At 36.9% G+C, this 26,623-nt stretch overlaps 1 protein-coding gene across 4 annotated transcripts in view; it reads left to right on the plus strand.

The window, feature by feature from the left end:
- The window catches only part of LOC117399383 (laminin subunit alpha-3-like), a 120,307-nt gene that overhangs the window by 37,085 nt on the left and 56,599 nt on the right, over window positions 1-26,623 (plus strand). For 2 of the 4 annotated variants that reach the window (XM_033998490.3, XM_033998488.3), the window contains exons 4-23: window positions 3,883-4,001; window positions 4,531-4,701; window positions 5,974-6,071; window positions 8,086-8,201; window positions 10,254-10,372; window positions 11,042-11,132; window positions 11,307-11,438; window positions 11,960-12,010; window positions 12,527-12,574; window positions 12,898-13,035; window positions 14,634-14,768; window positions 15,220-15,354; window positions 17,108-17,245; window positions 17,913-17,965; window positions 19,172-19,274; window positions 21,845-21,897; window positions 22,455-22,560; window positions 23,674-23,773; window positions 24,792-24,948; window positions 25,583-25,724. In XM_033998490.3, coding sequence (XP_033854381.3) covers window positions 3,883-4,001; window positions 4,531-4,701; window positions 5,974-6,071; window positions 8,086-8,201; window positions 10,254-10,372; window positions 11,042-11,132; window positions 11,307-11,438; window positions 11,960-12,010; window positions 12,527-12,574; window positions 12,898-13,035; window positions 14,634-14,768; window positions 15,220-15,354; window positions 17,108-17,245; window positions 17,913-17,965; window positions 19,172-19,274; window positions 21,845-21,897; window positions 22,455-22,560; window positions 23,674-23,773; window positions 24,792-24,948; window positions 25,583-25,724 — 2,205 coding nt within the window. Of the gene's footprint in view, window positions 1-3,882; window positions 4,002-4,530; window positions 4,702-5,973; window positions 6,072-8,085; window positions 8,202-10,253; window positions 10,373-11,041; window positions 11,133-11,306; window positions 11,439-11,959; window positions 12,011-12,526; window positions 12,575-12,897; window positions 13,036-14,633; window positions 14,769-15,219; window positions 15,355-17,107; window positions 17,246-17,912; window positions 17,966-19,171; window positions 19,275-21,844; window positions 21,898-22,454; window positions 22,561-23,673; window positions 23,774-24,791; window positions 24,949-25,582; window positions 25,725-25,888; window positions 26,022-26,623 lie in introns of all 4 variants that reach the window. The other 2 variants (XM_033998489.3, XM_059022077.1) reach the window with 2 other exon arrangements.

Below are 26,623 nucleotides of genomic sequence, written 5' to 3' on the forward strand. Positions count from 1 at the left end.
CGTGAAACTTTGTTCTTGTAACTTGTAAGGTATGAATAGTTGACAAATAGTGTTATTCAACATTGCCACGCTCTAATAAATAAACCTGTTAAGATTTATTTAAACCAGTGATTATAATTTTCAATCTGGATGTTTTCAGGAAAAATAAATAAAAAATACACCTTGGTTAATGAATATGATCTTGTGGCAGGATGACAGAGGTTTGAGGCTCAGAGACAGTGGAAGGGGCAAAATAATGATCTTTATTAAACAAAAAAATAATCAAATAAATAGGCACAAGGGCCAACAAAAAGGTTCAAACAAAATACAGAAATGTAGGCTGGGCATTAGCCCACTACAGTTTCTTTTTCCAAAATTAAACAGCACAGCACAGCACAGCACAGCACACCAACAAACAAAACCCACCCAAAAACTCCTCTCCCTAACAAAGGGTTTCACCTGCCTTTTATAGTCTGTGGCTGGAGCCCAATTAACTAATAATTAACAATTAAACACTTAAGGCTCCAGCCACATTCTCACATGCATTTTTACAGGGAGGAATTTAACCCCCTCACTGCCAATCCAAAACAAACCAAGAATCACAAAAACATAATGAAAACAGTAAAACTAACAATAACAACAAACACATATTTATAGGGGCGAGCTGGCACCCCATCACAGATCTATATTCATGTAAGATATGAAAACATATTTTAATATTAGCTATTTAATAAGCTGATATGGGGACATGCATTTTGGTTACGTTTTATGAACGTTTAAACCTTAGCCATTGACATACAGCAATGGCCAAAAGTTTTGCATCCCGTTATAGAATTAACACATTTTGCTTCATAAAGTCGAATAAAACCTGCTGAATAATGTTACGTTAACATATTAAATTACATACCGCTTTGTAGTTTTCCATATACAGACAAAAATTAAAAAATGTGACATTTCGAAATCTAACATGAAATACTGTACTACTATTATGGCTTCTGGTAGACTTTTGCGATATCATTTTGTAGTTTCTTTGATTACATCCATCCATCCATTATCTGTAACCGCTTAATCATATATTGGGTCGCGGTGAGCCGGAGCCTAACTCGGCAGACACAGGATACAAGGCGGGACTACACCCTGGATGGGATGCCAGTCCATCGCAGGGCAACTAAGGGGCACTTAGAGTGACCAATTCACCTAGCCAGCATGTCTTTGGACTGTGTGAGGAAACCGGAGTACCCAATTCTAAAATTCTAGGTGCTGCAAAACTTTTGGCCATAGCTGTACTTAAAACTGAATCAGAACACGCTTGGCAAAAATTGAAAGTTTCTAAAGATATTTGTATTTTTGCCCAAGTGGCAAAAATGTTCTGGCTACGCCAGTGCTCGTGATATAGGCCTACCGAAATCTCTTAGATTTCAGTGTATCATCCACTCCATTGGTCTGGGGCAGGTACATTTCACATGCTTGGCGCATCAATTTTTATTTATTTATTTATTTATTTTGGTGCTTAAGGATGCGGGAAGATGGTTGATCTGCACTGCCTGTAATATTGTCATGAATCGGCTGTGTGAGGGCTAGCGTTTAGTGTTTCAACCAATTAGCACTAAGCATTGCAATGTGAGGGCGGGTGCTTTTTGTTTCAACGTATCAGCACCAAGCACTGTCCTGCAATAAAGTGTTTACTTTCCGAAAGTCTCGTAGCAGCTGGTTTCGCTGTGATAACTGAGTTCAGCAGTGTCTGATGACAAAATGTGAAAAACATTCTCTAGCATCCAGCACTACATTTAAAACAAAGCTGAGTAAGGGCTATTTTACTGTTAACATACATATGTCAATATAACTATCAATAAACAAGCCATATTATAACATTTTTATTGTTTGTGTTTGTTTAGCACTTCCCTTTAATAAGCTGCATGTTGGAATTATATGTACTGTACAGCATTGTGCAGATATGCCACTGGAACTGGTTCTGCCATTTGGTGCTACTTGTGTTTGTACTTAATAAATGCTCAGTTAGTAAATATTCAATATTTTATGTTGAAACACCTGCACAATTTTGTGGGTTTACTATTACAAAAACCGTAACTTGAAAAAGATTGAACAGTAAAAATGAGGTTTACAAGAGCTTATTAGCAAAAAAAAAAAAAAAAAATTGCCTCACTGCTCGCCATTTCTTCTTTACCTTTGCCCCCCACTATTAAACAAAGGCACCCGTGATGCACGGCATTTTATTTATTTATTTATTTTAGCTATGCTAATTATTTTTCTAATAGCGTTCACATATTAACAATATAGATTGTGTGGTAATTTAGATTTTTTGCATCCTTTTGGAGCATGTAAAACGATAAAAAAATGTAACTTTAAATATTTGTTTTTATTTATTGCATTTCATTTTTACAATGGGGTTCATAATGTAATTTGGAAATATATATGTGTCTCCAAGCCTTGCTGCAGAGGGGCTCAGGGCTCAAAATATGTTGAAGACAGTCTTCAGGAGTAGACTGGCAAGTGACAGTGAATCCCCTCCTTGTCATAAGAGTGGAGGGACCTCACTGGAAGGAGTTTGATTATGAGAAGGCCCTGGCAAAGTTCAGAAATGAAAAGTAAAGAAGGATCTTCTGCACAGCTGCAAAAAACTGACTTGTGAAATGTTGTAGGGACACCTTGTTTTCTTTTTTTCAATCAAGATAATTTCAAAATACGTAATTAAATACATACTGACTGAATACTAAATATAAACTTAAAAAAAAAAAAAAATCCGTTGGCTTGTATAAAAATACTGTGGTTATAAATCATATAACATATTGACCCCCTCACTAAAGAAAATGGCCCTAAAATGTTGGTAGGGGGCCAAATTGACCCTCAATCAGTAAGTCCTGGAGCAAGCACTGCATTTCAAAAACTATGTTTGTTAACTTGCCTCATGTGTAATTTATCAGGTTGGTCCATGTAGTAAAGTGACAAGTTGTAAGTGAAGTCATTTCTGAATTTCTTTTTCGACAAAGTCAAATTCAAATTTGCTTCTGAAAGTGGTCCAAAATGGCTCAGAATGCATCTGAGAACATGTACAACCCCAGAGCTTCAGTCAAAATGATCACTGGCCACCTTCACCCATGATAACAAAAACAGAGGTAGCACTTCTATTCCTGAAAAAATCCACTTGACCCTGTCCTTTTTTATTATGACCCAGGGGGTGTCATTTGATTGTAATTAATCACTCATCATAAGAACCAAACTATGATTAAATGCATATAACATTAAAAAGGTGTTTACAATGATTTTGTAAGATTTTAAAATTTCATAAACCTAATTTACCTAATAGTGATGTTTCGGGTTTACATTAATTGGAGTGTTCTACCTGTCGTCTTTTTTTTTGTTATCCCCGAGGCTGGTTAAATATAATTATTTGTTAAATGATACAGTGGTACAATGTAAACAGAGTAACCTGTTTTGAGATTATTCAAAGACGTTTGTTGTAAATTTACTAACAGTGTACTTATGACAATCGTGGGGGAAGCTCAATTTGTCCCTTGAATTTGATGCATTTTGACCCATGGAACAATGTTGATTGTGGCACTGGCCAACCCCCTCCAGGAGTTCCATGTTTGAAACGTGCATTTCCAAAATCTAGAAAAATGGAGTGATGACATCAGAATTCTGAAAAAGAACATTGCATTCTGGGTGCCAAAAAGCCTTTATAAACATAACCATAGTGACAGCGAGGCCTACTGTTGATTAGCTATTGCTAATTTTGTCAGCCTACAACTCAGACTACAATTTCATAAGCCCTGGTTTTCATTTGCTGCAACACCCTTTTATGCTCTGATAACAGGGCTAGAAGAATTGACACTTTTAGCAGCAATTTCTATGAGAGATAAAAATGCTGTTTTTTTATCACAGATTCCAAAAGAGATTGCATTGAAACTTTTGGAAAGGATCCCAAACATCGTGTTGTAAAAGATGATGACCAAATCTGTACGACCGAATATTCTCGAATAGTGCCTTTGGAAAACGGGGAGGTAAGACCTCTACTTTATTAGCTGCTAAGACTGAATAAGATGACATTTAATGCCTGCCATGAACATACAAGCTAATTTCCATTGAGACGCTCATGCCCATGTTTAAAGATATAAATATTTTGATAAAAGCAAAAAAAACACAATGTACCGGTTCCTGAAATACTGCAAGTGGTATTATATTGGAGCACACATAGATTGAGAAAATTGTTAGTTAAAAAAATAAGTCTTTTTAATGTTGTCTTAAAACAGTGGGCTAAATAAAGGACCAGGTTTAAGTTAATGTAATATTATCTAACTAAAGTAGTTTACAATCCTGCATGTTGGAGTCCTTAGTTTGAATTGTAAACTTCTGATTCTGAAAATGAATAGATTTTCGACACTGTCAAAAAAGGTGCAGTCATTTAACTGAAACAGAAACGTGTGGTTCCTGACTTTCTTTTCTGGTGTGTGGGGGGAAACGACTCTACAACTGTAGACAAGGCAGCAGTTTAGATGTTTTTTTTTTCCTTTCATCTGCTTTTTTCATTAGATTGTTGTGTCTCTGGTGAACGGTCGCCCGGGAGCCAAGAACTTTTCATATTCTCCTGTCCTGAGGGACTTCACCAAGGCCACAAACATTCGCCTGCGATTCCTCCGAACGAACACCCTCCTGGGACACCTGATATCAAAAGAACAGCGTGACCCCACAGTCACAAGAAGGGTGAGTACAAGATCCTGAAAGATGTTTATTACTTCACACAATATAAGTAGTCCTATATCACTTGAACCTTAGAAGCCATTTATTATAAAGTATATATATATATAAAGTATATGGTTGGCAAAATGCCACAGTACAAACAACAAAAAAGATTGCAGTGATTTAAAACATGCACAGGTACTGAACTTGGCTGACAAATGATGAAGCCTTTTAACTCACAAAAATGGTGACCATTTTCACACCAGTTAGCTTTTTGACGTTGTTTAGCAGTCTGATTTTACAGATTAATTTTACTCTTCTCATGTGACAATGAGGGGTTCTGTATCATAGCTCGATCCATATTCTGTCTGGTGTCCAGAAGTATGCCTGTTAAAGGTGTTTAGACAAATAGCCATCAAACCTCAGTTGGCCTTTCCAGGCTCTCAGGGCCGTTTGTGACAATAGACCTTATGGATATCTGCCATCAAGAGTTTACCAATGCAACATATTTTAAAAGCCAGGCTGCCCTGCATGTGCACAAACAAGTGGGTTCTCCAATGACTTAGTAATGTGAGTAGTTGTTATACCACCATTCAAATATTTCCCAAATACAGAATATCAAAGTCTTTCAAAGCAGAGCAATGGTGTTTACTGTGCTGCCCTGTTTACATTTCAATACCGGTCAAAATTCAGGCCTGGATAAATCTCAACCATCTCAGAACAGGGCTACCCTGGCTATGAGATGTTGCATCTTAGTGTTTCTATACTGTAAAAATGTCAATGGCTTTTTTATCATTAGTTTTTTTTATTTCCTTCATTGTGTGCTGACACCGATATGTTGTCTTGAATTCCTGCTTGTGCATTCCTAGCTGTTTGGTTGGCAGCCTTCCAGAAAGCAGCCTGCATCCACCCATGAATAACAGGGAGGGCCTTCGAACTTTTATCTGTAAATCTAAAACTAAAACCTTCTATTACATCTCTGCCTGTACAAGAAATGCACTTATACTAAAACCACAATTCTCAGTGCTTTCTTCATTCTTCTGTGATTTAATAATGCATATTTTTTTATCCCATTTGTCTTTCTTTATTGCTTGTACCCATGCTTTTCTTTAGTAAAAGCATAAAAGTATTTTCCATAATTAACCGTACATATGACTTAGTACCCTTTTCAACAGTTTCTTTCTCCCTGTTGACATTATTATATTATTTACAACATATATTAACTGTACAATACTTCACTGTTTATGTTTGTTCTTTGCGGCGCATTTGCTTTACTCTTGTTCTTTGTTCTGACAGTATTATTACAGCATAAAGGATATAAGCGTGGGTGGGCGTTGTGTTTGCCATGGACATGCACAGGTGTGTGATGCCAGGAATTCTGAAAATCGGTATCAGTAAGTAATAGTTTGGTCTGTTTTGTAATGCTGCCGCCCGAGGGGTTTCTAAACGTCAGTTTATATTGCATTTATCCGTGAGGATATTTCTATAAAATACAATTCTGTTATGTCATATTTTTAAGACTTGTTGCTTTTAACATTGATAATGTATGGCGCAATGCATCTGAAATGAGACTACTAAAAAAACAAAACAAAGTCAGCCAATTGCTCTCCTTCCATAGACATTATAAGGGATAAGTATAGTCAACACATAGATCAATTGCAAATGTGAAGTGTAATTCTCTTTGGAGATAGTTGACTAATTAACATGTTTAAAATGCAAATCTTTAATCCAGATAGTTTATATACATTTTAAAGATTAAGAAATAGTTCAGTTTTCTGAAATAACGTTTTGGGGGTGCAGTCCTTTGTAAAAAATAAAATATTTTTTCTCTTGAGTCAGAGATTAGTTCAGTTAAGTTTTCTCTAGTACAGTACTATTCAATTTAACAGTGGAAGTACACACGACATGAGATGCATTTCTCATTCTCTCATTAAAGGTTAGTCAAAACAGTCCTTTTGAAATTTGTCTAGGTTTTGAAAAAAGCTACAAGATAATTATTTTCCCAGATTTTTTTTACCTTAATGAGGAAATGTGTGTCCTGGCTTTGCCCAATTAGTCATTATAGAAACAGAACATCTTGATAATCCAGCATATGATTACAGCCTTTGTTTAATAAACTTTAATTTAGGAATTCTAAAATAGAAACTCTTAGTAAATTAAGCATCCACAGTGAGGGGTTGTTTTGCTTAGATGAATTGCTCCATGTCCACTGCCAGCACAACAATAATTACTTATAATGATTGCTTTAACAATGCCGTAGGGGATTTGTTGGGCACCCTTGCTGTATACTTTGCGCTAGGCTTCTTGCAGAATTTACTTGGAGTAAGTAAAAATCCAAAACGGCTGAATAGATTACCTTCATACTCAAGTGTGTGACTGCCATACATATAAAGGTGTGTTGATTAGATTTGGGGTGGGTTAGATAAACAAAAAAAATACCACTGGTTTCCCCATTTGAATTTAATTACGATCCTGCAAAACGAATTGGTACAAAAAAGGCATCACCTTCAAATTGTATTAATATTTCCACTTCATATAAGATAATGCTAATTATCCACCCGCTTGAGTCTACCTGACAGGGATATTTTACCTACATCTTGATATGTTTGGACATTCTTTGGGCACTGCTTGTGTCTCCATGAGTGCCACATCACAGAAGAATTTCTAATCCAAAAATATTCTTAAGTGCATAATGTTGCGTGATAGGGTAGTGTCACGGCCCAGGCTGGCTACCGACAGGAAATAAACCCAGAGACAGAAAGCTGCAGTTTTAAAGTGCTGTTGCACTTTATTTAAAAAAATAACACAAAACACAGGAACAAACAAAACACAGCACGAGGGCCAAAATATAGGTTCAAACAAAAGAATAATACTTGTAGGCTGGGCATTAGCCTTCACTACCAAGTTAAAACAGTGCAAAAATCACAGCACAAACACTCATCCCTTCACTCTGTACAATTTACATTTATAACTACATCATTATCTCAACAAAAATGTCTCATACCATCCTAGTTCATATTAACCCATATGTTCCAAAGATAGTAAAATACTTGGAATAAATCAGTCATTGCTAGAAAATATAATTGCTAGCTACCATTTTTGTCAGTAGAATGTTTTGGTACAGTTAAACTCTTTCTATGAGCTTAGTCCCACCCATACTTGTATACTTTTTAGTATCAGTACAGCAGCTTTTTATCGTTTTAGATTTTGTAGTGACCAAATATTTATGTATACATGTATTTAACAATGTTTGTTTTAATATGCTCTGGATTTGACATTTTCTCTGTTAAAAAAATAAACAGTAAAAAATAAAAAGTGCAGTAGTCGCTAGAATCACTATTGAACCCTGCAGTTCATTTTCAAAAACAGATAATAAGGCGTAGAAATAACTGTTTCTTTTCAATCCAGACTGCAGTGTGACTGCCAGCATAACACCTGTGGGGAATCTTGTGAACGGTGCTGCCCAGGATACAACCAGAAACCATGGCGAGCAGCGACCACTGGAAGTGCCAACCAGTGCGAGCGTAAGTTTTGAAGGGAGCTAGAGTATGTCTTGTAAACTCTGTGATGTAGCACCTTATCACACCACTTCAGCATGTTTCTTGAAATGAATCCATTTGTAAGTTGTGGGGGAGAAAAGGGTATTTTGGGGGGAAAAAAATGACTACTACAATGAGAAAAAAGAAGCAGCCCCACTCGTGGACAGTTTTGCATAGTAAATGAATATTTCAAAAGTTTATTTTTTTCATTCACTTGAAACATGGAGCTCTATTTTCAAAAGGTTGAGTTGCTTTTCGAGTTGCATTGTCAGTGGGGTTTAATTTTGTTAAATTTGCATTTGTGTATAAAAAAAAATTGATTATTAAGTTGATGTTCTGGTCGAGTCCCAGTAGGTAATGATGGCCTACAGGGACACATTTATACAGAAGTCTCAGTAAATATGCAGGATTGGTCTAATCTCAATTTAGTCAAAGGCAAACGTTAGAGTAGTGTATACTATAGCTCCAGAAAACTGGAAAAAACATATACCAGTATATAAACTACAATACCAGGGAGGGCCTCTTTATGTGGGTGGTACAGAGAGCTGTTGTGGAGACAGGCACATAACACAGAATACCTTTCATCAGTATCAGTCTGGTAGCAGGAACCAGCATGGCCTTGACCAGACTGCTCCAATAATTAATTTGTATGTTTTTCTCTGAATCTCCCTTTACCTGGCTTGGAGCATCTAACACCTAACAAGGGCCTGCATCTAACACCTTTCCTCATTGAAAGGTCTATTGTCATATAATTTAAATATAATGAGGAAGGTTGTGCAATGTAGGTATTTAGCATCTCCAGTGAATATTACAGCAAACTCCAAGTCATATAAAGAGACATTTAAAGAAAATTTTAAAAAATTGGAGCAAACCAGAACCACTCAGAACACATTGCAAAAAATATTACAAGAAATGTAAAAAGCATCGATTTAAATTACCCTTGAAGCTTCTTGCTCCTTACAAATTACAATTATGAATACAGTAGAACATACCTGATCCTGTAAGATAAAATACCCTCTATTAACCGATGGTCCTCTGGCATGTGTCAGTTATACATGCTGCTACCAACTGAACGATGCAGATGGAAATTGATCAAGGCACATTTTATTATGGGTCTAAAACAGTAAATTCAGCGCTTAGCAGGACAGAATGGATTCAGTTGCAGATAAAACAAAAAAAAGTTTGGGAATTCAGTTTCACTTTTTACATGCTGTTACTTCACGTAAAACAAACTTCCCAGTTTAACCATGTTCAATAAAAGAAAACGAGAAAGCAAGGGAGGGATTCATGCAATTACTACTGTATTTAAAAAACAAGATTTCTTTCGCCAACCTCCAAAGGCAGTATGTGTTTGTGTCCATGCTTTTTTTTTTGGTGGTGGTGTTTTTTAAATACAGTAGTAATTGCATGAATCCATTTAAGTCTCGGATTAACATGCAGTTATGGTGGCTGTCGGATTACTTTGGCATGGACTGACACAGCACGATAAGAAATGTTTTTGGAAAGCTGTTTTATAAATTGCCAATTACTGTATTACAGTGCTTTGTTTTGCATTCTTTTTCTTTGTATAGTATACATGCAGTATCCTATGTATAGTATAAATACGTACATGCCATTTTAAATTTATAATGCCCCAACATTAATAAAGCAAATACAATGCAGTATAATAACTCCTTCTGAGATATGATATTTTTACATATCCAATGGACCCCTGGAACCAATTAAATCAGATGTGACATGTTCTATTGTAGGGTCTGGATTAGCACTGTTAAAACTATACACAAACCCATAAAATACAGTTTTGTCTTAAATCAACTATAGAAAGAAAAATACTCTGCCAAGGGAAGTAATAATAAGGAATTGTATTGTTATGTTTATGCACAAGGAGACAGGCTTTCAAAATCGTTAAGAAAAACGCCTTTTTCTTGTTTAAGTGATTGGCAAGTCAAAACTCGTCAGATAGTTGCAAAGTACTAACATAGATGGCATGTTCATGGTGGATTATATTGAATCAAGTGCACTGTTCTGCTTTTCCAGCCTGTAACTGCCATTCGCATGCCAGTGAATGCTATTATAACCCTGAAGTTGATCGCAGGGGTGCAAGTTTGAACATAAATGGCAAGTATGAAGGTGGTGGAGTGTGCATCAACTGCCAGGTAAAGAGCTTTTAATTCAAGTCAAGACTAATACTATTCTATCCAACAGGGGTCAGATTTCCTGTAGGAAGTTTAAAGTAGATTTCTATTAGAAAGGGGGTTGTATGAAGGTGGTTATTTTCAGTGCATTATAATCAGAATACAAAACCTTATTTATTATAACTTTTAACAATATATCAAGTTTTCAGCAACAGTAAGGTTACAGTTTGCTATCAGTTTGTTCATTTCAGACCAGGAGATACCAAAGTGTGATTGCTGCCACCAATCTTCTCCGTCAACGTCCTCTAAAATGTTAATAAAGCAGTCAAATCTTCATGAATTCAGCAAGTTCACTTGACTTTTATATTCCAACCACACTTGTAACAGAAAATGGTGTTTTTTTTAATATCAGCTAAATCAGAATCTACCCTGGACTTTTCTACTGAGCAATATACATATAATGTACATAAAATACATTTTTGTCTAAGCTCAAGAAGCATTTACTCCAGTGTAAAGTTTGCATTAGTTTTTGTAATAACAAACTTGTAATGTTACAACTCTATGAAAAGGTCGAATGGTACCATCGTGGTTATATTTTCTATAAGGTAATGTCTAGTTAATGTTCTGTATCACTTTTAAGTCCTTTAAAAAAAATACCCATTTTAAAACTGGAGCTTTAAACTTCTTCAGCACAACACAGCTGGCATTAATTGTGAGCGGTGTTCTCAAGGCTACTATCGTCCCTATGGAGCTCCCAAGGAATCACCTTATAGCTGCACCCGTAAGTACTGTACCGCTGTCATATGTCATATTTATACTCTTTAAAGTTATCTATGATAAGAAACATTTAAATCAGTTGAATACATTTTAATCCACTTATTTTAAATACATTTCAATGCATTGAACTGCAGACAGCAGATGAAATTTCTTAAGGCATGAAGGTGTTTTGTTTTAGCTTGCAGATGTGATCCCCAGTACACTGACAGCTGTGAAGAAGGTTCGGGACGCTGCTACTGCAAACCAAATTTCAGTGGAGAAAACTGTGACCAATGTGCAGAAGGACACTTTGGTTTCCCTCAGTGTGTCCGTAGGTATTTCAGGGGCTTGTTTAATTTATGTACTTCAGAACTATAATATTAGGAGCAATTTCCATGGAAAAAGAAAAAAGAAGTCTCACCTTTTTTTCACTCTATTTTGGTAGCACTTTTGGGTTGTGTGTGTTTCCATGTAGTTTTTTTTCGGGAGGGTATATTTAAATGTTTGTGTATGAGTTTCAGTTTGGCCTTGTGTACAGCTTTCTTAAACTGGGTTTCCACTAAGTTTTTAAGTTGTGTTAAAACACTGATATATATTAATATGAATTCTTACATTAAAGCTCATTCCTAAAAAATATTACTTACAATTTAATGTATTAACATTGTTTCGGGTCCTCGAAAGATTGCTACAAGACCAGTTAACTGCATTTATTAAAATAAGTTCAACAGAATTACATTTTTAGAACGATTAAGACAACACCAGACTGTTCTGGCCTTTAAAACCCGTCTGATAAGATAAGGTTAGCATGCATCATGATTTCACCCTTTTTGTTGTTTTGTTTTTTTTTATCAGGAACTCCTATATATCGACCAACCAAAGACCCTTCTGCAGAACATATAGTAGGTAAGAAAGCATACTGCCATATGACAGTATCACAGAGCTACAAACCTTAAAGCATTCTAGAAAATGGTAATGCTAATCCTCAAAGAAAAGCACGTGGACCCTGACAGGGATGAGGTGGATCCATGTATTGATTGGCTGAGCTATTGATTCTTATATCGTCAGAACTGTTTATCCCAGTTTGATAACATGTTGCATGTACATTTCTTACAAGAAGTAACTCAACATACTGTGAATGTGGGTCATGATGACCTTATTTTTCTTTGAAATGGCATGTGCATGTTTATGTGCTATTTATAACCTTGTTGGAGGATAGGCACTGTAATGTACTTAGCATTAACTGATTGTCTGAGCAATTGAAGGCTCTGTCTTGACTGATTATAATGAAACTTTGAAACGCAAATAATTAGATAATAACTGGATAGTGAATAAACAACTGCTCTAAAGTTGTTTTTACGTCCTCCAGTATAGTACCTAAAGTTTGGCAGCACTAAGCGCATATACGTTTTTTTCTTTTAGAAACTAATGATTGCCCTGCAGGCTACTTTGGACCACCGAACTGTCAACGTAAGTAGAACCTTAATAGTGAATTATATCTCAGTATTTTAGTTCGATGCCCAATCTGTTGAAAGCAAAGGATTTGTATACGGTAATTACTGTACCATTGAAAAGCTGAATTTTTTTTTTTGCCAACCTCCAAAGCCAGTTGGTGTGCATGCTTGTTCTTCAGTGGTGTTGGGTTAACACGCACTTTGATGCCCGTCTATTGCAATTTATTTATTTCAGGGACCTCCCACTAGAACACACCCTTGTCTAAGTGTATGTCCCAGTGGGAAGTCCCTAAAATAAACGGTTTGAATGGGACAGCGTTTCTGTACTTTATATTTCAGCTTGCCAGTGCTCTGGACCCGGGGTATTAGAGCAAACCTGCGGATCCCAGACTGGGGAGTGCAGATGTAGACCAGAATTTCAAGGCCGATTCTGTGACCGCTGTGCAGTGCAGCATTTTAATTACCCCTACTGTCAAGGTAACACATAAGTGCTTGTTTTCTCAATAAATAAGCTTGGAACTAGTCTTAACTTTTTTTAAAGGATTGTTTTTCTCTTTTTTGATTGTTCTTTATCATCATTTACTACTGTTACAGCACTCTTTGGATGTTGTCATGTTTTCCTGGGGCAGTCTCAATTACTGTGCACCAGTAATTTCTTGCCCCCCTGAAACACAGTTTGTTAAATATTTTCCACTGCAAAACTTGAACAAAGGCACAGTTTCAGGGGGGGTAGAAATTACTGGTGCAGAAACAGATAAGAAATACAATATTAAGGGGCTCCTTAGTGGCGCATCCAGTAAAAGCACTCGCTAGAGTGCAGGATGCGCTCTATAGCCTGGACGTCGCAAGTTCAAATCCAGGCTATTTCACAGCCGACCGTGGACAGGAGCTCCCAGGGGGCAGCGCTCAATTGGCCGAGCGTCGCCCGGGGGGGGAGGGAGGTTTAGGTCGGCCAGGGTGTCCTCGGCTCACCGCGCACCAGCGACCCCTGTAGTTTGGCCGGGCGCCTGCGGGCTTGCCTGTAAGCTGCCCAGAGCTGCGTTGTCCTCCGACGCTGTAGCTCTGAGGCGGCTGCACGGTGAGTCTGCAGAGTGTAAAGAAGCGGGCGGCTGACGGCACGTGAGGACAGCGTGTGTTCGTCTTCACCCCTCCCAAGTCAGCGCAGGGGTGGTAGCGAGCTGAGCCTAAAAATAATTGGGCATTTCAAATTGGGGAGAAAATAATAAAAACTAATTGGCAATGACTAAATATATATATAAAAAAGAAATACAATATTATACAAATTCAGAGGGTATAAAGCATTCTTTTAACAACTCAACAACAACTCATTGTGGTTTTTATTCAAATCTACGCAATTAAATAATTCTTTAAACAAATCAATCACTAACATACACCATTTTTATTACTATCAGATTACAACCTAGAAATTTATTTTAATTAGGAATATGACAATATAGTTTTAGCAGTATATGATAAGCCAAAAAAATGCTTGGGAGGAAAAAATATAATTGGCAAGGAATTAAGGAATTCCAACCATTTTCAGGTTCTGCAAAAGGTGACAGGTGGCCTGTTTCCTATGTGGGAAAGATGAGTCAGGGTAAATTATAAGATGCATTCAAGTTTATACCTGAAAATGTATTGCTTACAATGGCCTGTTTGAGGCAACCATATTAGATACACATAAAAAACAAACAAACATACAATAGGACCTCAATAAACAATGGGAAACCACAATTATACTCTGCAAGCATAAGCAACAGATTGGCAACTGTGTGGGGAACTCCTGATGAGATGGCAGATAACATGCTAGGATAACCTTCCATTCCTCTTTTAACACATAAGTAATGAGAATGTGCCTCTGTTTCTTCAGTTCAAAGCAAAGCCAAGAAAAGATGCTATCTAACTTTTTTAGTGTATGTTCCCAGTGAGCTCGAGATGTTCCTTTTACAAATGCATTAGCCTTGCCTTTGTAAAGTGAGCCTTGCCTTTGTAAAGTGAGCCTTGCCTTTGTAAAGTGAGTCTTGTCTTTGTAAAGTGAGTAAAGTGAGTCTTGTCTTCGCGATATGGTGTTGCAGCATGTACTTGTAACACTGCGGGGACCCAGCCACAAGTCTGTGACGCAACTGGTCGCTGTCTCTGCCGGCAGGAGGTTGAAGGCTCTCGGTGTGATCAGTGTCGCCCCGGGTACCACTCCTTTCCTAACTGTGATGGTAATACTTTCCCATAAAGTGTGCTAATATTTGAGATTATTGGCCCTACTCTAACAAAAGTTTCCTATAATAAAAGCATAGGAAAGTATACTAAAGTGTTGTAAAGAACAATGAGATATGGTAAAGCATATTAATAAACATGCAAACCATGGTAAACTATGGTAAATGCATAGTATAACCATGGGAAAAGCATGTTAAAACTGCAAAAAAACAGTGCAAAACTTTGTAAGGGTATTCATAAAGTTTATTATGAGTTATTTAAAGACTGATATGAGGAATAAAGTAACGTTTGAGAGTATGATCCATAACTATTAAACACACAATAGTGATGAATTTAAAAATACTAGAAGTATATATATATTTATCTGAGTCATTCACTTGTCGCACAGTTTTAGTGATGCAGCAGTCACAACTGGAATGGAGCTATTTAATCTTTGTACTCTGTATACAGTTTGTTCCTGTGATGGATTTGGAGCAGTGGACAATATCTGTGGCCCTAGAGGTCAGTGTCGCTGTAAAAGCAACTACGTGGGACTGACATGCAGTCAATGTGCCCCAGGACACTACGAGTACCCCAGTTGTTTCCGTGAGTAATTATATATTGTTGTGACTGGGCCAGACTGATATTTAAGTGACAATGTGGAACGGTAGCGTTGTGGTCGAGGCTAACGACAGGAGTAGCAGAGGCAGGAAATGGAGATTGAAGTTCAAAAATGCTTTTTCTGTGCACTTTTATTTTAAGAAAAATAAATAAAAAAACAATTAAACAAAATACAAAATAAATAAATAAAGCCACCAAGTAAAGGCTATCTGGGTGCAGAGCTAGTGAGCACAACGTGCTGCTCCCAGTCCCTTTGCTAAACTAACTCATATGGGAGCTGTCTCCCAGCACTTTTATAGGATGTGGCCAGGTCTAATTGATCATGAATGATTCAATTAGCATCTGGCCACATTCCACATCTTCTAGCAGGGTATTCTAACCCCAGCCTGCCATATTACACTCATACTTTTTGCAAAAACAAACAAAATACACTATTTCCATGTGTAAATAGTGTCACAGACAATTACATGGTTCATCCAGTGTATGTGGTCATAAGAGTCTTCCAAGTGGATTCAATCTGAGACAAAAGTCAAGGACAATATACTAGTGAGGGAGAGTAATCTCCATATTCACTCAATGTGCTCTTTAGTTATGACTATTATATAGTTTAATCTTTTCTTGTTTTAATTTTAAAAAGTCAGGTAAGTGCTGCTTAGGAGTTTTACTTCAGACAAATCCGTCATTTGTCACAATGACAGGCTGCCATGATTTTGCTGTCAGTCGGCTATTTAAGACATTTGTTTATCCAAACTGTACAGTATTGTTTTGTCACAGGATAACCAGACTGGAAATCCCAAATGAATGGCAGAGAGATTTAATTTGTCCCCCTGGTTAGCACCTCCACTTTCATGTCACAGAATACCCTGTGGCAAAGAGGTTTGTAGTGCACAGGTGTAGAGTTGATGCAGTGCTCAGAAACAACAATCCAACAACAGTTCAATGGTGAAAATGAAGCTTTATTTAACTGATAACACTGACTATACACAACGATGTGTAAAGTCAGTAAAACCACGGGGTTCAGTCCCGAAGTGATAGTACTAATAAACAAACACCTACACGATCACCAGTCCAACAGTGAGTGCTCCAGGTGCAAGTGGTTTTTGTGAATGTGAAACCATTGCTTAACAGCGGTACAGTGCAGTCCGGGTTTAATGCTGGTTTAACAGCGACAGCTCCCGGATCTTTAGCCGTCTACAATGACAAACAAGAACAGTTAATAGACAGTACAACACTAAACACTCTTTTTTACTCCTCACGGTCAGTCCATAACCATAACAGAGGAACAGATCGCTTGGCCACATCCCCTGATATACCTTCAGTCCTGCCCCCTTCGGTAGCGAGTGCAATCACTTCTCCTCCAATCCATGACTGACACATCGCCTACCATATTAGGGCGATGACTTCTGGTATTGTGGCTCTGCCCCCTTTCTTCACAGGTCGGGAGGGAGATTGTTGACTCAGATGCATTCGCTCTCTGTCACATACCCACACTAACTTGAGGATAAATATTCCTGCCGAAGGAAATATAGAAGTGCTAGACGGACGTCCATCTGACTGACCGTAACACCCCCACAAATTAGACAGGCCCTCAGTTTAATGTCTCATTAATGTCTAAAAAGAATGTCAGAAACTAGTTTTTGGATCTTTCAATGAGACACCTTGCTTTTTGGGTTACGGTGTTGGTCTGCTTTTGTATTTACAACTGATGTAGGTTGTGATGACTTCTGTCTTTATGCAGCATGCCAGTGCTCACCCGATGGCTCCTATCAGATCTCCTGTGACCAGGTGTCTGGCCAGTGCTCCTGTAGGCCTGGTGTAACTGGACAGCGCTGTGACAGGTGTGCCGCAGGTGGCTTTGACTTCCCTCGTTGCCAAGGTAGAAGTCAACTATTTCTTCTGTGCCTATCTGATCTGTTTATTTAATAACAAAAACAGACTGCCCTTACTGTAAAAGCTTTGTACAGTTCAGTAAATGTTATGAGTTACAATGAGGTTGTCAGAAGCTAGCATTTACTTTAAGTGTATCAGAGAAACATCATTCTGTATTTAATGCAGAACATCTGCCAGTGTATAGCTGCAACTCTTCTTGTAAACTTCACAAGAATAAATTAATTATTATATAAAAAAGCTTAATTTTATAATAAGTTTAAATGACACTGTCTATGTAAAACATATGCAGATAATTTCTGTTTTTTGATTATTTTTATTGAAATAATTTGATTGACCACAAAAAGTACATGGCAATAATATGTTACTTTCTGTATTGTAAAAAAAGTGTGTCAGAGCATATATTAGGGACTGGTACATTCATTTCCATGTGTAGTTCATAAATTAATGTACCAAGAATATATTTATATGACTGTCCTCTTCCGTGAGACCTATCAGTTTCACTGTGCCTTTTAAGTCCCTAAAATTACAGTTACGTGACTTAGTAGTCAAAAGCTTCAGGTAGTTGATGCATTATATATTTTAGTGAATAAAAAGTGTAACCATGATTTACAGATTGAAATAGGATTACCTCTCAACTTCATGTATTTTTTCAGTCAGTCACTGTGATCCAGCAGGCACAGAAATAAATGTTCTTGAACCACAGTTGGTAAGTGATCATTTTACAGATTGTTATGCTGACCTGAAAAAAGTAGCAAACCAGATAATGCTTTTATTGTACCACAGAATTTATTGTAGGGAATATTTTTCTTTATGCAAGATAATAAATTAAATGAAAAACTAATACAAATAAGATGACCATATTGCAGCCATTACCCGGTGCATTACAGGTAATAATGCAACATCCGGACACTGTTTGCTCTCCCATTGTTTTTAATGGAGGTCAGTAGTTCTGTTATTACTCAGTAATGGAACGGGAAATAAAGAATTGCTGAGATGACCCTAATTAATGCCACCTGTTTCCATTGACGCTCAAGCCCTGCTCTCAAAAACTGAACTTATTTAGTAGACTGCAATAAATAACTTTAATTGTAGTGTAGTGTAGTTCCTAGGAAATAATGAAACTTCCTCATTCAAACAATGCCCTTGACCTCTGGTCTCAGGCATTATTGACTTATGAGTTCCATTATTACTTTTTAACATCTACAGCTATGGCCAAAAGTTTTGTATCACTGTATAGAATGAAGTAATTTAGCTTCATAAAGTCGAATGGAACCTGCTGAATAATTAATGAAAAACGGTACTACTATTATGGCCTCCGGTATCATTTTGTATATTATTGTAAAATGGTTTTAGACATCACATAAAACCATTTTAAAAGCCCCTTAAGTGGTTGTAATAGAGGGATTCCACTGTGCACTGCCTAATTCAATGTAATTCGTGCACCGATAGTTGCATGTACTGTACATTACCCTCCATTAAGTATAAGGACAGAATTGGGACACCAAGGAGAGATAAGATGGTGAGCACGTCAACTGGAAATCCAAGATCACTGTATTGTGTTATTGTGTTGTGCGTGCTTTGTTTTTGTTGTACTTTCTAATCTGTCAGAGTAGAAAAAAGGTTTATCATTTGGTTTTTTGGTATGTTGAGAGCATTCTGTACTTGAAATGGTTTTATTTTAAACTGTGAGACTTCTGGTCAGACTGATAACTTTCCTGCACTAAAGTGTATTATTGTGTTTTTTGGTTTTACTCTGGGCCAACTGCCAGTCGTTGTTCATGAGAAAATAAATAATGTATTTTTGTCTTACTGACTGGAAATGAAATTAAATGTGCAATTTAAAAGGAAAAAAAAACCAATATAATTAAGATGTTTTAACTGTGAACATTATTTACTTTTTTGTTTGTATAAGCCGGATGTCTGCCAGTGTCTGCCAGATGTCGAAGGTCCTACTTGTAACAAGTGTAAACCACTTTACTGGAACTTAGCTCCAGAGAACCCCACCGGGTGCATAGGTAAGGGAAAAGTTACTGCCTGAAATGTTTGAAGAATTTTTGGACTTTTGATAATCTGTCCATTGATAACGTTTACCTGTCTAAACCATTAGCATTAAAGGGATAAAAACCTCACCTTATCAGGTTCATTTCTCTGATGAAGAACAACAAGTACAGTAGACGTCAAAATAGGGAACAAAAAGTGTTTGAATCTAAACTGTGAGCTAGAATTAAGCTGTTTCGTGCGGACCATCAAACAGAAACAATTCTCACTCCAAAGAACACCTGCGGGCAAACACATTTAAGAATGAATAATTATTTGATATACAGTATATATATATATATATATATATATATATATATATATATATATATATATATATATATATATATAAATTTCCTATAATTACGTTATTTCTTTCTAATGTGTAAATGATTGTATTCCTGTCAGAAAATGTCTCTTCGCCATTACACTGGCTTTAAACAGGGGTCTGTGTGTATTCAAAGAGGCAAACAAGCACCCTGCTGCTGCATTCCTGGTAACAGTGTATCTGAATACATTTTGTAAAGCAGGTCTGCTACGCTGTTTGATGTCCATATATACTGAGCATCAAAAGAAACTTATCACTTATATTTGGATAAAATTCACTAGATGTGATCGAAAAATGACAAACTCTTAGAGCAGGTGCAGTGACTTTTTATTGTGCTGATTAACAGTTGACATGCTGCAAAATGATCTGTCGATCTTGGGCAGGTGTTGTGACTCTTGGTCTCCCAGTTCGTGGCCTGTCATTGACAGAGTGTGTCAGAGTGTGTCTGGTTATACCGTCTCGCCAGGTTTGAAATTGCTGGCTGTGAGCACCCAAGACAGCATGCCACAGTACCCTGCCCTAGTCCAGTCTCCAACATGCCGATTGCACGAAGGTGCTGCTCTATTGACAGACGTGGCTTTTTTTTTTTTCTGTGATTTTCGTTATTGCTTTTATTCAAGCTTGCAATTCAACAGCTGAAATCACTCCATATCCAGTGTCTAATCAACTGTCTCACTAATTAGGTGATTAAGTGCATATGCTTCAGTCACAGTCACTCAAGCATGTCATGGTCAAGGATGAATGCTCGAGTGATTAAAAATAAACCAAAAACATTTGGTCAATGTCCATCATTTATATAACTTATTTTTTTCGAAAATAAATGTGTTATAATAGTGATAAGTTTCTTTTGATGAAGTTTCGGTATATGATAGCAACACACTCATTGCAAATCAGTGGATAATTGAGGCCTGTCACATAGCCTATCACATGTTGCATTCATTGTTTGCATCCGTTTTATCCCTTTATGATTTTAGATACAATGAAATGGTTTTGCAGTACTGTGAGTTGATGTGAAGAAGTACATGGGTTACATTACACTTAAGTCTAAAGTTTAAAAAAAAAAAAAAAGATCTCATCCTTACGCCTTATTAGGTGGATTTAAAGCAATAACATTCACGGATTATAAAGATATTTACAAGATATAGCAACATATTTTACTTTACCTTTACTGGAGGTCCTCTCTCTAAGGTGGCTCTCTAACTCTAAACCGAATCCAGTTGAAGTATTGTTCTTTCAGCAGTTGTTTTATTTGGGCTGTGTATTGTCCTAACATGTCGCTGTAACATTACATTATATTTCACTATATTTTGTAAATATATGTTTCGCATTTCTTTGTAATCTGCAAATTGTATTGATTATATCAATCTAATAAAGCTTAAGGATGACAAGTCTGGCAGAATTGTATGTTTTTAAACATTAGACTGAATTGTAACATAATCAATACATGACAGCTGACACACTTTTAATACGTACTTGTATGGGGTAGCCCAGCATTTCAAATGCTGGTAGCATTTGCAAGGAGTGTCAGCTCATCAATTGGAGGGAGTAACATGTTATATTATCACAGTAAAGTACTGTCTTTTATATTATAGTTATTACAGAAAGTACCCATTTCAATTTCATTTTCTAAATAAATGTATGGTTTTCTGTGCAGCCTTAGGGATTGGAAGCTTAATTTTGATAAAATGTAGGTTGTTTTATCTCAACTTCTTTGGAAGTATAGAGTTTGGGGCGCCAGTACCCTTGTTCTTATTGTAAGTCACAAAATTACATTCTTGTGACTTACTTGTGGGCTGTGTCCATCCATGCTGTGTTTTGAATTTACATCCATTCAAACCCATAAGAGCCTCTATGTTATTTAATTTGCAACACTATAGTTATACAGTGCAGAGTGTTAATTTAATTTTTGTGCGTTACATTATTGCTGATATGACAAAAATACAGTAATTGATTGAAAGAATGATCAGTTCATAAGTTGAGAGTGGCATGTGTGTGGTTTTTATTAGATGCATTGAGCAGAAATGTATAGAAGGTTGCCTGTGAAAGTTTAAAGACCAGGAGCCCTAACTTTGATCTCTGCTGCTCAGTGTCAGGTTAAACGGTTGTGTCTCACTCAAGAAGAGATGAGTGCTCCTGTAATCATAGTGCATTCACTGCTGCCTTTGGCCTTGCCTGAGCTGAATGAGGGGTTTTGTCTCCTCTCCTTCCTGTTGTTTGCAGAGTGTCAGTGTGACGTGAAGGGAACAATCAGTGGAGTCGGGCAATGTCAGCAAGTGAGTTGAAAAAGTTTAACCATTTAAACACACACTGTGTAATCTGTAAATACAGTGCTTCCTCCATATTTCACCATTTGATAATTCACTGGCCACGTCCACAATACAAGGGTACTTCACTAATTCAATGTTTTTGATATTTATTTCAGGTTTTTCTTTTTATGGATACCGTATAAAAGTGTTGCAATACTTAACAAGCAATACAAGTTTATTACTGTATACACAGGACACGTTATTATAGGTTGATGTTTAAAAGTCACATTAAAGCTTTGTTTCATTTTATAAAGTAATTCTAAGGTTGTATTATAATGCTTACAAAAAATATTTGCTAAAACCTGTGTATTACCTCTTTATTAATAATAAAAAAGACAGGAATGTAGAACTTTGGCACAAAATATGTCCCTCTTGTATTACCATACATTTTAAGTATTGCATTCTTTCAGCTAACTTGTCAAGCTATATGATCTGCAAATGTTTAAATTAACATGTATTTAGAAATGCATGCCTTTTATTCATTTATTACCTGTAAGACTGGTGTTATTTTTTCCTGTTTATAGAAAAATGGTCAATGCTTCTGCAAACCAAACACCTGCAGTCACACCTGCAATACCTGCAAAGCTGGATACTTCTGGTTAGAGAGAAGAAACTATTTTGGTTGCAGAGGTTAGTACATTTTCATGGGATCGAATTATACTTCATATGTACAGTCTTAATTACTAATCCTTTAAGGAACTAAATAGATTTAACACGCTGTTTTGTACAAAAACAGGATGTAAATATGTATCTTAAGTTATGAAACAGCAACACCGGTTATGCAGATACAGTATAAATACTTGTTTGTTTATCATTCATATTTTTGTACAGTCAATTATGAGTTCAGAGATAAACTATAGGCCATACAATTTTCTTAGCATTTTACCTTAGACTTCAAATTAGGTCTTGGAAGAGACTCCCAAACCATTGCTATGTTGTTATGTGGGTAGACCTATCTTAAAGTACCATATCTCAACAAAACCTAAAATATAGTTCTGTGTTACGATGTGTATCTAAAATAATGTTACTGTGATACAGAAACATGTTCTTATAGTATCTGTCCGACAACCTATTAGTCTAATAAGTGTAGTCTTATGGTTTGGATGCTGTGGAGAAATTGCCTTTTTATATGAAATGCAAGTGGATGCCGAGACTTTCCTCAGCTTTCTTCAGCACACTATCTCAGCCATACACACATACTTGTTCACCTCTAGTGTTGTTAGTAAAGCTGTGTCAGGAAATGTTGTGAACTTGTGTATAAACTGTATGCAAACACAATGTAAACAATCATTTACCACCAAGCCAAACAGGAAGAATAGCATCAGACATATGTGAAGCATGTTCACTATGTTATGGCTATGTTATTAAATCGTCTTATCATTCTTATAATTATGAACATTCGTATTATTATTATTATTATTATTATTATTATTATTATTATTATTATTATTATTATTATTATTATTATTATCATGTTTGTGTCAATTACTTTTATATTTGCAGTTTAAGCAATTAACTAATACATTTTAGAAATAATCAAATAGTCTTACATAAGTATCAGAATAATTTCTGTTGGTCAGAAACACAATAACAATAACAGTGTAAAGTCACCCTGCAGCCATGCGTACAGTACAGTGGAAGGCAGGGTGCTGAGTTTGTTATGCTGGTCTAGCAGAATTCTTCTCAAACATGCCTGACATGAGACCTCTGAATGAACAATGCTCCTACTGTTCTTGTTGACAGGCTGCCAGTGTGACATTGGAGGCTCTGCCAGCCTAACATGCGATGAGAGGTCGGGAACGTGCTCCTGCAGAAAAAATGTGGAGGGGCGCACCTGTAACCAGTAAGGATAAACATCAACTAATTAACCTTATTCTGTATCTCTGCTCGCCTTTGTTCTGCCGTTTTGAGTCACTGTTCATCAGCCCTTGAGGCTTTAAAGCGTTTAAGGTGTAATTGCTGTGATTTTACAATTCACTATAATGTATGATAAGAAAATCAGGCCTAGCATTATCAATAGCAAAGATTTTGTGTCCTGTATGGTTTTAAAGATTTTTTTAATATTATTATTTATCTCTTAGCAGACACCCTTATCCAGGCAATATATCACATTATTGTTTACATACAATTACCCATTTATACAGTTGGGTTTTTACTGGAGCAATCTAGGTAAAGCACCCAGTGTCCCCTACCAGGGATTGAACCCACGACCCTCCGGTCAAGAGTCCAGAGCCCTAACCACTACTCCACACTGCTGCCCTCTTGTTAGCTGATAAGCCAATGTTGAAAATATAAGCTCTAAAACTGATTAAAGCATTGTTGCCATTTTTAGGTTACAGGTGCATAACATTCTTAACTCGGCTATAACAGTTTGATCATTTAATTCATAGTAACAACCCGCTGGTTAGCAGTAACATGCCTTTTTGTCTCACAGACTAAACTACAGAAAATACAATAAGAAGACACAGTAAATGTATATTTCTAATGTAAAATTCAATATGGGTGGTAGATTTAGGAGTCAACATCTATGTAAAACCTGAGAAATAAACAATTGGAATTAGTTTTAGTCCAGCTCAAGCAGTATACAGTAGGTGACTAGAAAAACTGGCTGACTCATTTTTAACACTGGTGCTGCAGAGGTTGATAGTGGTATAGATTTCACATTGATAACGGTATAGCAAATAAAAAAAGACTTGGTTCATTTATTTCTAATTCATGTGCCTATGGTGGTAGTGTTTATGCCTAAAATTGTAACATCTTCATTTGCAGTTTCTTCGAATTAATATGCCACAACAATATGGGTAGCTGTTTAATGAATTTTCTGCCTTTGTGCTTTTGAACTAAACAAAATACTTACACAGGCCAGAAAAGGGCTATTACTTCCCTGATCTGCATCATTTGAAGTATGAAATTGAGGATGGCACCACACCTAATGGGAGGACAGTGCGCTTTGGTTATGACCCCCAGGAGTTTCCAGGGTTCAGCTGGAGGGGCTATGCAACCATGTCTCCAGCTCAGGTATGTAATGTTACTGCAATTCTAAGAACTTACAAGATTCCATTGATATCAATTAAACATACAATACACGTCCTTCGGAGGTCAGAACAGTAAATTAGCCTGAAGCTTCCTGTAAACACAGCACCTGCTGCTGCTGAGTCTTTGAATTACAGTACAATGGTTGATGATGTTACAGAACCCCTTGATTGAACGTTCTACCTGGGGGGCACTTTGTGTACACAAAAGTGTGTGCTACATACAGTGTTGCTTCAAATTCCTGTTAAAGTGCTTCTGTTTCCCCTGTTTCCCCGGTACAGTGGCACCAACATTATTCTCACATTACTGTTAGGTTCAATTGTATAAGAAAGTAGTACTTACAGTAACTTTCACTTTAAAAATATTTGGAGAATATTGAAGCATTATAGAGTGAAAACTTTGTTTTATACACAAAACCTACCTAAAAATATGGATATCAATACTTAGGGTGAATGTCAGTACATTTTGGAAGCTATGTTTTCATACTACAGATAACAGTTGGATAAATGTTGGTTTCTGTGGTGTTATTTCCCTGGGTTCTGGTGGTCTTCTCTGGGTGGTAGTAATACTGTATTGTACTCTCTGTTTCTTCCCTTTGCCTAATGCTGCTTCTTCCTAGCCAGAGGTGGTCCTGCCAGTCACTGTGCCTTCTCCTAGCCCCTACCACATAATAGTCCATTACGCGACCCCGACTTCCAAAAGGGCGTTAAGAGGGATGATCTCTGTGGCTGAGGAAGTACATTTTCACTCTTGTTGTAACTGTAAGTCACTCCAGGGTCTCTACACCTGCTTTTCCAATAGCTTTGCTAATGGTACATGTCTGTCTTTTGCATGGCCTCTCGTGTCCTCTTGCCATCTGTAGATGCTAACTTTGCATTATGTTTGTTTCCTCACTGGACAGTTCTGTAATAACTTGCCTTTTCAGAACGAAGTCAGAATAACACTGCATGTGGATGAATCAAACAACTATTTGTTCCGTGTCATCCTGAGATTTCTTAACCCTGGATATGCAACTGTGTATGGTCATGTAACGGCATCCCATGTCCGTTCTAACAAAGGTAAGGCTTGACTGGAAAGTAGGCCCAAGCACTTTTTCATGGTAAAATCGTGTGTAAGTATGCATCAGCTGTAAATTAGAAGTAACTGCAAATGTCATTTTAAAAGCCTTTTCACATTTCTTGTCTGGAGAAGTGCAAAGACTGAACAGGTTTCTTCATTCCATTCAAATCATGTGACAAAGTGATCTTTCAACTCTGCCACCTACTCTGTCTGTCTTTTTTAATTTGTAGAATAGATGGGGTCTGGTGGAGTTGAAAGGTCATATTGTCTTTCGATTTGAATGGAATAAGAAAGGCTCTTCAGTCCAGACTTAAGCGTCTCAAAATTAGAGAACAATGAGAATAACTCAGTATCAGAGGAGCAGAAGCCATAACAACATAGAGTGATCGCAAACACCATAAAATAGTAATGGAAAAAGCTGATATGGGCGTGGGGTTACACTGAATTTCCTATCTACAGTACATTATCCACACCCAAAGTTGTGAAAGTCGTGTTAGCATGACATTTTATTGTTTTATTTATAACACTGGTTCTGTTCAGATGGCCTGAGATCCCTTTTGTCTGAGATCATCCTTTGGGACTAAAATTCCTCTGAATATAT

Source organism: Acipenser ruthenus, chromosome 4 (genome assembly GCF_902713425.1).
Source record: "Acipenser ruthenus chromosome 4, fAciRut3.2 maternal haplotype, whole genome shotgun sequence".
Lineage (NCBI taxonomy): Eukaryota > Metazoa > Chordata > Actinopteri > Acipenseriformes > Acipenseridae > Acipenser > Acipenser ruthenus.